General features: G+C 43.3%; 1 protein-coding gene across 1 annotated transcript in view; it reads left to right on the forward strand.

Moving 5' to 3' along the window:
• IREB2 (iron responsive element binding protein 2) overlaps positions 1 to 12,019 on the forward strand; it is a 92,407-nt gene extending 80,388 nt beyond the window's left edge. Inside the window, exons 21-23 of the mRNA XM_044279876.1 lie at positions 4,906 to 5,028; positions 10,033 to 10,218; positions 11,406 to 12,019. Coding sequence (XP_044135811.1) covers positions 4,906 to 5,028; positions 10,033 to 10,218; positions 11,406 to 11,516 — 420 coding nt within the window. The 3' untranslated portion in view covers positions 11,517 to 12,019. The remainder of the gene's footprint in view (positions 1 to 4,905; positions 5,029 to 10,032; positions 10,219 to 11,405) is intronic.
• Positions 12,020 to 15,494: the final 3,475 nt, after the last annotated feature.

Below are 15,494 nucleotides of genomic sequence, written 5' to 3' on the forward strand. Positions count from 1 at the left end.
GTTTAAGGTCTATTTTAAAACATAACTTTTATTATTTATTATTGACATACATAACACATAGTTCAGAAGAAGAAAAACTCTGTTGAGAGTACTTTAAAAATATATATGAAAGGGAATAGTGTATACGGGGTAGATTTGTGACACTGTCACTATGTCACAATTGTATCCTTTTGTGAATGATGTTTATTAAATATAATGTGATATATCTCAAAAATTTGCCACTGGCATCTCCTCACTTTTGATTATCTACTGGTGTTATATCTCACCAGGTTATAAACTATCATTCATTTGATATGTTGGCTGTGCTGTCCCAGCGTCATGTTGATAATTATTAGAGGAATAAGTCCTACTGAATTGTTATGGCGTCCTATTCGCTGTCAGCACAGTCAACTATATCTGCACTACCCTTGTGATACAGATCTGAAGCGCACTGCGTCTACAGGTCAGTGCTACAGATCCACTATCCCTAACATATTCTTAAAAGGTAATACAACGTCTGAACTATGTGTTATGTATGTCAATAATAAATAAGTTATGTTTTAAAATAGACGTTAAACAGGAATTATTAGTCTCATGACTATTGGATTAAAAGTACATACACACCGCACACTAAATAAAGGTTTACACATTTCACACATCACACCCAAATAAAATAAAAATGTCCCATTCATTCCAACGACTATACTCATCTGAAGAGGCATACGCATCCTTGCCTCCAATACTGAGTCTGCCAGTGAGGGAGAAGAGGATGCCACTTTCCTCTACCCTCTCATCATCATCCGCTGATGAGGGACCCTCTAGAAGGCTCCCCAGGGTAGCAGCGGATGCAGCCCCCCAGAGTGAGTCCACATGAACCCCACCCCCTTATGATTATTAGCCCTAAATTCCTGATTTTGTGGGCAACTCAGGAATTCTAATAGACTGTGCAGACTTCACTGAGCTAGATTTTTTCTTATCTGAAGATTTTGTAAATCTAATGGTGGCCCAAACCAATTTGTATTCCCAACAATTCATTGCTCAGAGCCCTAGTTCCCCATAAGCTAGACCCCTAGGTTGGACCCCAGTAGATGCAGCAGAGATGAAGACGTTTTGGGGACTCATGCTGCATATGGGCGTAGTAAAGAAGCCAAATGTTAGGCAATATTGGAGTTCTGACATTTTCTACCAGACTCCGATTTACAGTCAGACCATGATCCGGAAGCGATTTGAATCAATCCGAAAATTCCTACACTACAAAGACAATACACAGTGCCCACCCCAAAACGACCTATTATTGTTCAACCTGGGAGGATTAGATTCCGCCAATACCTGCCTAGCAAACGGGCAAGGTATGGCATAAAAATATACAAACTCTGTGAGAGTAGATCCGGGAACACCCACAAATTCCCCCCCCCCCCCCCGGTCCTAGGAGTTAGTGGGAAGATTGTGTGGGACTTGCTAGACCCACTGCTGGATAAGGGTTACCACCTCTATGTGGATAACTATTATACCAGTATCCCCCTATTCAGGTCCCTAACTGCCAGGGGTACTGTGGCTTGCGGCAGAGTACGCGACAATCAAAGAAGCCTCCCTAGATCCCTGGTAGGGCAACCACTGAGAATGGGCGAAAGTAGGGCTCTCCTCCATGAGAATATGCTGGTGGTTAAGTACAAGGACAAGAGGGACTTCCTTGTACTGACCACCATTCACACGAACGCCAGCTCCCCTGCCTCTGTACGAGTCACAACTACCACTGTCCCCAAACCAGACTGCATCCTTGATTACAACAGGCACATTCGAGGGGTGGATCTTGCAGATCAACTTATGAAGCCCTACAGTGCCACACGAAAAACAAAAGTCTGGTACAAAAAGCTGGCCGTACACATTGTACAGATGGCAATTTGCAATGCGTACATTTTATTTCAATCTGCAGGCCACACAGGAACTTTCCTTCAGTTCTAAGAGGTGGTAATCAAGGCCCTCATTTTTCAAACCCAGGCAAGGGAGGGTCCCAGTACTTCAGGAAGTCATGGTGCCCGAGTTGTACCAGGGCAACATTTTCCAGGTCAAGTCCCCCACACAGCAAGCAAAGGAAGGACCCAAAAAAGATGCAGGGTGTGTCACAAAAGAGGCATAAGGAAATGCACCATTTACTAATGTGAAACCTGCCCTGAAAAACCTGGCCTGTGCATGCAGGACTGCTTCAGAAACTACCCTTCTTCCATGGAATATTAATTTTTATGCTTCCTGAAATATTTTCACTTTATATCTGATTTAGTCCACCTCGCTTGAATATCTACTTTCCAACAACCACTACATATTCTTTTCTGTGAGACACCTGCTTGGTAAAAAGTACCCTTTCCACATCTTAAAATATTCGTACAAGGGTTCTGTTTCCGAAATGGGGTCACTACTTGGGGTTTTTCAATTCTGGGGACCTCAGGAAAAAATTTAAATGCGACACGGAAGCTGAAATCCATGCCTGCCAATTCAGGCCTGCAAAAAACATATTTTGCATTTTGCCTGTAGAGGCCTGCTGTGCGCCAAAACAGCAGGCTACGAGCACATATGGGGTGTTCGCAAAATGGGGAACATATACTGAGGTGCATTTTCTCCTTTAACCCCTTGTGAAAGTGAAAAATTGGGGTCTGCTACTAATTTTTCATTTTTACAAATGTGTGCTTTGAAATCCTCTCTAGTATTTCTGCCTTCTGTGAGAAACCCGTTTGGTATAATATACCGTTTCCACCACTTAAAATGTTCGTACGGGCGTGTAGTTTAATGGGGTCACTTTTTGGGGTTTCCACTATAGGGCCACCTCAGGGTGTCATCATATGCGACATAGCTCCCAATTACCATTCCAGCTAAATCCATATTGTGCTCCTTCCACTGTGAAGCCTGTCGTGGGGCCATACATAATTTTTTTTAGCATCATGTGGGGTGTTGGCGTATTCGGGGGGAAATGGGTAACAACATGTGGGGTGCATTTTGTCCTATTACCCCTTGTGAAAGTGCAAAATTTTGGTGTAAAGCAACTTTTTCTTGAAAAGAATTGTCATTTTTTTATTTTCACAGCCAAGCATTTCCTAAGGCCTCCTGCACACAATTACAGGCCGTTTTTTGCATTCCGTATACGGTCCGTATATGGAACCATTCATTTCAATGGTTCCGCCAAAAAAACGGAATGTACTCCGTATGCATTCCGTTTCAGTTTTTCCGTTTCGTTGAAAGATAGAACATGTCCTATTATTGCCCGCAAATCACGTTCCTTGGCTCCATTCAAGTCAATGGGTCCGCAAAAAAAAGGAACACATACGGAAATGCATCCGTATGTCTTCCATATCCATTCCGTTTTGTTGCGGAACCATCTATTGAAAATGCTATGCAGAGCCCAATTTTTTCTATGTAATTACTGTATATGCCATACGGAAAAACGGAACAGAAACGGAAACCAAAAACTGAACAACTGATCTGTGAAAAATGGACCGCTGTGGTATGCCCATATAGCAATATACAAGCACATATGGGGTATTGCTGTAATCGGGAGAAAATGGGCAATAAATTAGGGGGTACATTTTCTCCAGTTCCCCCTTTTTGAAAGTGAAAAATTTGGGCCTAAAGTCCATTCGTCTGGAAAAAAAAATATTTTTTCATTTTTTACAGCCAATTCCATGATTTACATTTGAGGACAAAGTTGTATCTTCACATCTTGAAATATTCCTTGAGGGGTGTAGTTTCCAGAATGGGGTCCCTTTTTGAGGGTTTCCACTCTAGGGGTACCTCAGGGTGTCTTTATATGCGACATATCTCACAAAAGTAAATCCTGCAAAATCTGTGCTCAAAAAGCCCTATGGCGCTACTTCCCTTTTGGACCCCGACATGCACCCATACATCATTTTTGGAGCACATATTGGGTGTTGGCGTATTCAGGGGGAAATGGGTAACAAAATGTGGGGTGCATTTTGTCCTGTTACCCCCTTGTGAAAGTGAAAAATGTGGGTGTAAAGCAACTTTTTCTGCAACAAAAAATTTCATTTACACAGCCAAGCGTTTCCTAATTCTGTTAAAAACGCCCAATGGGTTCAAAGTGCTCACTACACACCTTTGAAATATTCCTTGAGGGGGTGTAGTTTCCAGAATGGGGTCACTTTTGGGGGTTTTCATTGTAGGGCAACCTCAGGGTGTCTTCATATGCGACATAGCTCCCAATTACCATTCCAGCTAAATCCGCTCTCCAAAAGCCGGTGCTCCTTCCACTCTGAAGCCTGCTGTGCGCCCATACTTCGGTTTTTGAGCACACATGGGGTGTTTCTGTAAACTCCAGATTCAGGGTAATAGATTTTGAGTTTTGTTTGGCTGTTAACCCTTAATGTGTTGACGAAAAAATAGATTAAAATGTAAAATTCCTATATTCATTTAATTCTTGTGGGGCACCTAAAGGATTAACAAAGTTTGTAAAAATCAGTTTTGAATAGCTTGAGGAGTGTAGTTTCTAAAATGGGGTGATTTATGGGTGGTTTCTAATATGTAAGCCCCAGAAAGTGACTTCAGATCTGAACTGGTCATGAAGAAAAAATTGGAAGTTTGGAAATGTTCTTAAACATTTTTAGATTTGCTTCTAAACTTCTAAGCTTTCTAATGTCCCCAAAAAATAAAATGTACGGTGCTGTGCTTGGTAAGCGCGCCACTGCCTTCTCAAAAAAAGCTGATCAGCGGGGGTTCTGGTCAGAACCCCACTGATCAGATACTGATGACCTATGTAGAAGATAAGTCATCAGTATAGAAGTATCAGAAAACCTTTTAAAGGATAACATTTTATATAGTGTGTGTTGTACGTACATAATGAGTTTATGCTGTAAGCTTTGTATTATGTGTGACTGTAAATTGCTCTTGTTTTCTGATCATACAATGCTTCTTTTTCCCTAGATGGATGTATTTGAAGCAGCAGAATTGTATCAGAAAGCTGATATCCCACTTATTATTTTAGCCGGTAAAAAATACGGATCAGGCAATTCAAGAGACTGGGCTGCCAAAGGACCATTCCTGCTGGTATGTTTTGCACTTTCTGGAGCATAATAAAGACCAATAAAAAAAAAAAATAATAATTTGATTGGTCTTTATTAAAAATGTCTCCAATTTTTTTTTTTTTTTTTTTTACACCTATGACACTGGTTGAACTGTTACATGTGCATCTGGCAGCTGAAGACATCTGTGTTGGTCCTATGTTCATATGTGACTGCTTTGCTGAGAAAATGATACTTGAATATATGCAAATGAACCTCTAGGAGCAATGGGGCCATTGCCATTACACCTAGAGGCTGCATCCTCTGCACTTTGACAGGGCCAGGCATTGAAAAAGCAATCACACTGCCTTGTCCTCTCAATCAAAGTGCAGAGGACTTAGGCCTCTTTCACACGGGCGTGAGTTTTTTTGCCTGGATAAGAGCCGGGTGCGTTGCGGGAAAATGCGCGATTTTTTCTCCGCAAGTGCAAAACATTGTCATGCGTTGCACTCGCGTGAGAAAAATCGCGCATGTTTGGTACCCAAACCCGAACTTCTTCACAGAAGTTCGGGCTTGGGATTGATGTTCTGAAGATTGTATTATTTTCCCTTATAACATGGTTATAAGGGAAAATAATAGCATTCTGAATACAGAATGCATAGTAAACCAGCGCTAGAGGGGTTAAAAAAAAATAAAAAATAATTTAACTCACCTTAGTCCACTTGCTCGCGAAGCTGGCATCTCCTTGTGTCTCCGCTGCTGATGAACAGGACCTGGGGTGAGCTGCTCCATTAAATACAGGTTAAGGACCTTCGATGACGTCACTCCGGTCATCACATGGTACGTCACATGATCTTTTACCATGGTGATTCACCATGGTAAAAGATCATGTGATGACCGGAGTGACGTCATCGAAGGTCCTTAAGCTCTATTTAATGGAGTAGCTCACCCCAGGTCCTGTTCATCAGCAGCGGAGACACAAGGAGATGCCGGCTTCGCGAGCAAGTGGACTAAGGTGAGTTAAAAAAAAAATTTTTTAACCCCTCTAGCGCTGGTTTACTATGCATTCTGTATTCAGAATGCTATTATTTTCCCTTATAACCATGTTATAAGGGAAAATAATAATGCTCGGGTCTCCATCCCGATGGTCTCCTAGCAACCATGCGTGCAAATCGCACGGCATCCGTACTTGCTTGCGGATGCCATCCGATTTTCACACACCCCATTCACTTCTATGGGGCCTGCGTCACGTCAAAATCGGAAAATATAGAGCATGCTGCGATTTCAACTGAACGCACAAGTGATGCGTTAAAAACATCGCTCATGTGCACAGCCCCATAGAAATGAATGGGTCAGGATTCAGTGCGGGTGCCATACGTTCGCCGCACGGATCGCACCCGCACGGAAAAGTCGCCCGTGTGAAAGGGGCCTTAGCAGTTGCAGAGAGAGCTGAGGCTGTAGTAGTAACAGCAACATATGAATGTGGGATCAGCACAGACGCCTTCAGCTACCAAGTGCACAGGCCAGCCAGTTTCACAGGTACAAATCCATTGACGGATGCCATTTAGGCCTCATGCACACGACCGTTGTGTGCATCTGTGGCCGTTGTGCCGTTTTCCGTTTTTTTTTTTATCCGTGTATCCTGTCCGTCAAAAAAATATGACCTGTCCTATTTTTTTTGACGGACAGCGGTTCACGGACCCATTCAAGTCAATGGGTCCGTGAAAGAACACGGATGCACACAAGATTGGCATCCGTGTCCGTGATCCGTGGCCGTAGGTTGCTTTCATACAGACGGATCCGTCTGCATAAAAGCTTTTTCAGATCTAAGTTTTCACTTCGTGAAAACTCATATCCGACAGTATATTCTAACACAGAGGCGTTCCCATGGTGATGGGGACGCTTCTAGTTAGAATACTCTACAAACTGTGTACAAGACTGCCCCCTGCTGCCTGGCAGCACCCGATCTCTTACAGGGGGCCGTGATCAGCACAATTAACCCCCCATCGGGCCCCCCCCTTCCTCCCTCTATTGTAATAAATCGTTGGTGGCCAGTGTGCGCCCCCCATCGGCCCCCCTCCCTCTATAGCAGTAACAACATTGGTGGCCAGTGTGCGGCCTCCCATCTCCCGCCCCCCCCCCCCCATCATTGGTGGCAGCGGAGTTCCGATCGGAGTCCCAGCTTAATCGCTGGGGCTCCGATCGGTAACCATGGCAACCAGGACGCTACTGCAGTCCTGGTTGCCATGGTTACTTAGCAATAGTACAATAGTAGAAGATTCATAGTTACCTGCTTGCTGCTGCGATGTTCGTGTCCGGCCGGGAGCTCCACCTACTGGTAAGTGACAGGTCTGTGCGGCGCATTTCTAAATGAACTGTCACTTACCAGTAGGAGGAGCTCCCGGCCGGTCAGACATCGCAGCAGGTAAGTATGAATCTTCTACTATTGTACTATTGCTACGTAACCATGGCAACCAGGGCTGCAGTAGCTTCCTGGTTGCCATGGTTACCGATAGGAGCCCAGCGATTAAACTGGGACTCCGATCGGAACTACGCTGCCACCAATGATCGGGGGGGGCCAATGGGGGACGCACACTGGCCACCAACGATTTATTACAATAGAGGGAGGGAGATGGGGGGCGCACACTGGCCACCAACGATTTATTACAATAGAGAGAGAGGGGGGGGGGGGGGCCGCACTGGCCACCGATGATATTCAAACTGGGGAGAGGGGGGGTCTGCCCCCTGCTGCCTGGCAGCCCTGATCTCTTACGGGGGGATATGATAGTACAATTAACTCCTTCAGGTGCGGCACCTGAGGAGTTAATTGTGCTGATCACGGCCCCCTGTAAGAGATCGGGTGCTGCCAGGCAGCAGTGGGCAGTCATGTACACAGTTTGTAGTATATTCTAACCTGAAGCGTCCCCATCACCATGGGAACGCCTCTGTGTTAGAATATACTGTCGGATCTGAGTTTCACGATGTAGCTCATATCCGACAGTATATTCTAACATAGAGGCGTTCCCATGGTGATGGGGACGCTTCAAGTTAAAATATACCATCAGATTGGAGAAAACTCCAATCCGATGGTATAAAAGAACTCCAGACTTTACATTGAAAGTCAATGGGGACGGATCCGTTTGAAATGGCACCATATTGTGTCAACGTCAAACGGATCCGTCCCCATTGACTTGCATTGTAATTCAGGACGGATCCGTTTGGCTCCGCACGGCCAGGCGGACACCAAAACGACTTTTTTTTCATGTCCGTGGATCCTCCAAAAATCAAGGAAGACCCACGGACGAAAAAACAGTCACGGGTCACGGACTTACGGACCCCGTTTTTGCGGACCGTGAAAATAAACTGTCGTGTGCATGAGGCCTTAAACTGAGCCAATTCACACAGTGCATAAATGCAAGAAAGTCATGGCAACCAAATTCACTCACCACCTCTACAGGGTGTAGTTCAGATTAGTCAGTTTTTACTTTGCTTTAACATGCCCCCAAGGAACATTTCACTCTACTGTCCCAATCTCAGCCGACAGGTATAAAAAGATGTCTCTAACATTTTTAGTACAGCAGTGATCCTATCTAGAGAGGCTTAAAGGGACTCTGTCACCAGTTTCTAACCCCCACTTTTAAAAATATTGTTCTGTCCATGGAGCCCTTGTGATTACTAAGGTGTTGTTATAAGCTAAATCTGCTGGCTCGTTTTGATTAAAAAAAAAACGTTTTATCTAACCTGTCAGTCATATAGTTAAGGTGCCCAGGGCGTTTCTCATGGCCTGAAGATGCCGCCGTTGGTGCCCAGCTCCTCCTCTGCTCTCGTCAGCACCGCCTGAAAATCATAAGATACGCCTCCGGCTCTCCCTCACTCCCCCCTCCTTCTTTTCTAAGATCCCTGCACGTGCGCACAGGCCTGTGCCTGATGCGCCCGTGCGGACTTTTCGGTTCAGCCTCATTGAGCGAAGTGCGCATGCGCACTTCGCTCAACCTCCCGATAACGCGAACACTGCCGCACGCGCGGGATCTTAGAAAAGGAGGGGGGAGTGAGGGAGAGCCGGAGGCGTATCTTATGATTTTCAGGCGGCGCTGACGAGAGCAGAGGAGGAGCTGGGCACCAACGGCGGCGGGCGGCATCTTCAGGCCATGAGAAACGCCCTGGGCACCTTAACTATATGACTGACAGGTTAGATAAAACGTTTTTTTATCAAAATGAGCCAGCAGATTTAGCTTATAACAACACCTTAGTAATCACAAGGGCTCCATGGACAGAACAATATTTTTAAAAGTGGGGGTTAGAAACTGGTGACAGAGTCCCTTTAAGCAAAGGAGAATATAGTGCACACTGCTCGGAAACTTTAAAAAAAACTGAACTTTTAATTCCTCATACTCCAGAAGAAGCCAAATGAGGGTGAAACCCTAGGTGTGGCTTTCTAGTCGGCGTCTGAACGTATGCTAGTAGATAAGCCACTTTTGTGGGTATGAGGCAATAAAAGTTCTTTTCTTTACAGTTTCCAGCAGTGTGCACTATACTATCCTTTTCTCAAGGTCGATCTAGGTTATCCTGGTAAATATAAAGATCACTTATCCTCAGGTTTCTGCTACAAACACTCATTTAAGCCATATTCCTATCAGTTTAATAAGAGTGTTTGAGCTGTCAAGAGCTCAGAGATGAGGGCTATAGATCAGGGCAGCAACTCCTTTTAAGTTGCATTACTGAAATAAATGAACTTTTGCACAATATTCTAATTTTTCGAGTTTCACCTGCACATACCAATTGCACTTGCATAGATATGCCAGTTGGACCAATATTTGAGGTCTTGCTTTTTCTATACATGAACGATATTACAGGTCATGGCTGGAGATATTCTGAATAGGTATACTATATTTTCATCATAACCCAGAATAATACTTGCTAATAAAATGAATAAATGCCAGTACTTGGCTTGCTGAAGTTTTGTTTTTTTTACATTTTTAAGCTCACTCTTCACTCGTTTACACTGTGTATAAATATTAATCTTATTTTTTTCATGACTATCTGTCAATAGGGTGTCCGGGCTGTGATAGCTGAAAGTTATGAGAAGATCCATAAGGATCAGTTAGTGGGCATTGGCATCGTGCCTCTTCAGTTTCTGCCTGGAGAAAATGCAGAATCTCTTAGCCTTTCAGGAAAAGAGCAGTATTCTATATCTATCCATGCCAAGCTAGTTCCTGGAGAAAGTCTGGAAGTCAAGGTAGGATTCCACTGTGTATCACACACTTTTTAAAGGGTTGTCTGACAGTTTCTAAAATGCTCAGGAGGAAAAACTGCTTATAAAACAGAAAAAAAAAAAAGCTTAACCCCTTGCTGCAAATGGATGCAGCTGTACGTTCATATTGCAGGTACATTTCTGCAATCCGACGTACAGCTACATGCAAACTGTTACTGGATGCTTTGACATGATAAAGTGTCACTGCGCTGAAGTCTACCCCTGTCACAGACAGCAGAGTCATTGGAGCAGCTAGCAAGGGATCAGAGTGGTCTCTTGCCGATGATTACTCTGATTCATTAGTCTGTACAGACTAGTCAATCAGAGCCTAGAAAAGTTAAAACTGCTCCAGGAGTGCCGCGGCCTTCTCTCGGTTTACCGCTGGTCCAAGGGCGTCACGACTAGTATCAACTGGCCTGGGCGGGACTAAGCTCCATTCAAGTGAACGGAGCTTAGCCGCGCCCAGGCAAGTTGATACTAGTCGTGACGTCACTGGGCCTGCGGTAAACAGTGAGAAGGCCGGGGCCCTGCTGGAGCTCCGCTGCCTTCTCAAACAGCTGATCGTCGAGGGTCCCGGGTTTCGGACCCCCGTCGGTCAGATGCTGCTGATCTATCCAGAGGATAGATAATCAGTTGAAACAAACTGCAGAACCCCTTTAAACTCTCTCACCACTGCAGCCCCAAACCTAGAGCTTCAATTGATCCTACTTTACTATGTAAGGGAAATTAGAAAAGTGAATCATATTTTAATTAATGTGCACTAAAGGGCCATTTTTTTAAACTTTCTGGTATGTCTCCTTTTAAAAGATGAAATGTATTATTCCATAAAAACTGGCATTAAAAAATTGCAATTTTTGGAGCATGCCATGCTTGTGCATAAATGTTGTTTTTACACTGTACAGTTAATTAGGTACATGCCAGATTTATCAATTGTAGTGGTATGCAAAAACTGCAATAACATCTGAAGGACTTAAATGCTATGGTAAAGATGCACCAGATTTATCAATCACTGTTCAGCGTTTGATTAGCATGAATTACACAAACTTGTAGCAAAATTGACTTGTGACTTGCTCTCTATTCACTACTATGGGACTTCTGAAAATATCTGGGCAAGCATGCTGGGCTATTTTCAGAACTCCTAATTGTAATCATGAACTGTGTTTCATTTCCAGACAAGCACCGGAAAGATTTTCCATGTGATTGCAGCCTTTAATAATGAAGCAGAAGTCGCATTCTACAAGCACGGAGGAATATTAAGCTATGTGGCTCGCAAATACTTATAGTAGTGTCAACAAAGAGAAACCATGAACTCTCAGCTTGTACAGATGCTTCCTGTGTGCTTGTACTTCTCTTGCCTCCTTAAAGACTCTGATTGATGGGAAGAAAATGAGTCACTGAAGCTTATTCCAGCACTTTCAGTAGAAGACCGGTGCTATGGGCATGCCTTCCTCAGTCCCACCAAGGGACAAGCAACAATCTTCACAATTACTTCTACTTGCACATTTTGCAGGTGGGATCTCTGACTTATCCTGAAGCCTTGTGCACAGTTTTGCTCTTTAAGTCCTAAAACTGCTATCTTTGGACTTCCAGTAGCAGTATTATTGTTTGAGCGATATTGTTTTATTTAAAAAATATATATATATAAAAAAAATCAAAAAAATAAACTATTCTTCCATTTGATGAACTGTATGTCTCCATCCCGGTGTGGAAAAGAAGACTCTCTCTCTTGGTTGTGATAACACGGACTCCTTGAAATAATGTTCTGAAATAAAGATGCCTAAATCATTTCATTTTGTTTTTTTTTCTTTGTTTTTCTCCTTTGTGTTTATTGACTGGGTTTTAAAGGTACTCCTTTCTGTAGATGCGTTTGGAATATAATTATTGGCTGACTTTACCTTCCTTTTGTTTTCCTTGTAGTAATCTAGACCTATAGACTGTGCATTTATTTAGGTATATTACACACACTGTATTGGATAGTAATAATAGCTTGCCTCTCTCTTGCCCATTGAAAACACATGTATGCTCTACTGAACCAAGCATCTGACGTGTATAGGGGTGTCGGGAAGAGTAGTTGTCGGCCTGCTTACAGCTGTTGAAAGTATATGGCCACTTTCAGCTTGTGTAAAGGATGGAAAGACCCAGATGACAAATTAAAGTCAATTGTGGTCAAAGGTTCTCTTAAAGGGCCCTTTACACGGGCCAACAATTGAACTGATCATTGCTAACCAGCGTTACTACTTACGCTCGTTAGCGATTATCTGATGTTGTAAATGCACAGTTGATTATCTGATGAATGAGAAAATGCTCCTCCCCATACTCTGGAGGAGATCGCTGCATGTAAATGCAGAAGTCTTCTCCACCAGCAATAAACAGATTGTCGGGAAGGAACGCTTCCTTCCCGACAATCTGCTAGATCGTCATCCCGTGTAAAGGGACCACGAGTCCTTATTCAGACAAGGTCTTATCCCTTCCGGATGTTGTCTGAGTTTAGAATGGCAGGTAGGTACCTGGACTGAAAACTGACATGTTAAAGGAGTTTTACTCCGAGTACAGTATTGATGACCCTGCCTCAGGAGCGCTGTGGCTTCCTCGAAGCTTAGCAAGCCCAGTGCCGTACATTGTTTAGTGGCTGTGCTTGGTATTGCAGCCCAGGCACATTAACTTTAATGGGACTAAGCTGAACATAGGCCATGTGACCGATGAACGTGAAGTCACTGCCCTAGGAATAGGCCAGAGTGCTGCTGGGAATCTGACCCCCACAATTCAGATATGGATGACTTATACTGAGGTCATTAATATTGTACTCTTGGAAAACTCCTTTAATGGGCCAATTCACATATCAGTTTTTCGTTGACTATCATCTATTCAGAGAAAATGTCCTGAATGTCCATATGTCTGATGCCATATGGATAGGAAAAAAAAATGGAAAACTGCATGCAGTCTGAGATAATCCTGATTCACTGTTGATGGGAAAATCATCAGTATTTCACGGACAGAATGCGGGCAACTTTTACATTGTTATTCTGAATAAGCCCTAAATTTAAAAAATATCCCAGTGCTTCTCTTCCTTTTACTTATATTACAATAAACAAAGAAAAATGTATAAAGGTCTCCTTAGAATCTCTGGCTGGAAGACAGCAGGGTGGAGCAGGAGCTTCTAAGCCCTGTCCACGGTAGGACTCACACAGATCATTAACATGTACCTAAATTTTATTAAAACATTCTAAATGTGATAAGATAATATTTGTAATGTACCTCTTTGTTATTTCTTTTTTTTTTCTTTGATAAATAGGTACCTGAAGTTCACATGTCTATCGCACTTTGGAACACTCGTACACCTGTAACAAGGCATGTGCTGTGTGAGCTCCTACCTCACCCTGCTCTGCTGAAGGCCTCCACCATTGAAATATGCAAGGTTTTTAGTAGACAGGAGGCAGCAAATCGCTGATCCTGCCTGCTCTTGCTCCACTAAAGCCTGGCATAGCACATCTGTGATGTGAGCAGCGATGTGTGTTCCTGCATGCTCATCGTTCACTGCGACCCCCAGTGGAATCCGTACACCATTATAGCCGGTGTAAGAGTGTATGGGTGCCTATATCACAAGGAATGTACACTTTAAAGGGATTCTGTCATCAGAAATGAGGCCTATAACCTAAACATATGGTGATGTCCCTAGTAATACACTGAATCCTAAAGTGACTTTATCAAATGCCCCTGTGGCTCTATAATCATAAAAAACAGGTTTATATCACCTGTCATTCACTTCACAAATGTGTCCAAGGGGAGGTCTCATAGTGAAGGGTGCCCGGTTGCAGGCATCTCGTTTAGGTGCCCAGCGCCGCCTTCTGAAGTGAAATCGCCTACCAAAGTTCATCGCCGCCTCTCCAACGTCCGCTCGCTTCAGCCAGATCCTGCGCGTGCGCACTAGGTATAGGGATCTGGCTGAAGCGAGCGGACGTTAGAGAGGCGATGAACTGAGGTAGGCGGATCCAATGAAAGGGAGGGCGCCGATTTCATTTCAGAAGGCGGCGCTGGGCACCTAAACGAGATGGCTGCAGCCCGGCACCCTTCACCATGAGACCTCCCCTTGGACACATTTTGAAGTGAGTGACAGGTTATATAAACCTGTTTTTTATGATTATAGAGCCACAGGCGCATTTGATAAAGTCACTTTAGGATTCAGTGTATTACTAGGGACATCGCCATATGTTTAGGTTATAGACCTCATTTCTGATGACAGAATCCCTTTAAGCCCTGCCCATTATCTGTTTCCCAGATGAAAATGGACAGAGCAGCAGTAGATTAAACTCTACAGGATTTCTACAAAATAGTTTCAGAAACATGCATGAAATCCTGCAAACTGACAAACGGTATGGGAAACAATAACACACATTTACTTGTATCATTAATTTCTAGGTTTAGTGTTTCTTTAAATCTGTACAGTACAAATCCACTTTGTACATGCAAAATATCGATAGCTGTCCTCTAATGCCCGGGCATAGACCCGCTTCTATCACAGAGGAAAACTGCTGACTTGTTACTGTACCAACTGCGCATTGTTCCTAATAAATAGCAGCACTACTGTAAAGAGATTAGTCCCTGCCTAGAATGGTCAAAGGGGGACCATCGGAGGTGAAAGTATTGTATCAGGGAATTCCTGCCTATGCAGTTCCCTTACATAGGTGTGTCTATGGAGTAAAAAACATGTTTCCGGATATTGCAACATATTTTAAATGGAATCCTTATTACTAGATGCCTTTCTAGTCACATGTGTAATAGATGTTTCACAATGTACACATGTGCCATATTTGCTTTTGGCGAACACACCATTTACAGCTATTAGGAACAGGTTTTTTTTTTCCTAATTTATCAATCATGTTTTGACTTTGTGAAAAGGGTGATTTAAGTCATTAGATTAGTCAAACAGAAGTCAGTGCTGCATTTTCTTCATAGAACAGAAGAATAAACATAGAAATGTGCGTAGTGCTGATCTCTAAAGTTATGAGCATCCGTCCTTTCTGCAAACAGGTGATAACATTGTACAGACTGCAGGGCAAACACGAGCTGACCGATGGTGTGAAGGACCTTTTAATTGATCAGGATTTTTTTATCTCATAGGGAAATGCCAGTTTTAAAGTTTCTCTACTTTGACGTTCTTTTAGGGTGGTTTTACACTTTCAACACTTGGTTTGCTTAAAACAAAAAAAAATACTGGTAGGAAATTATAAAACACCCTACAATTTTTATTTTTTTTATAGTGG

This window comes from Bufo gargarizans, chromosome 2 (assembly GCF_014858855.1).
Source record: "Bufo gargarizans isolate SCDJY-AF-19 chromosome 2, ASM1485885v1, whole genome shotgun sequence".
NCBI classification, from domain to species: Eukaryota; Metazoa; Chordata; class Amphibia; order Anura; family Bufonidae; genus Bufo; species Bufo gargarizans.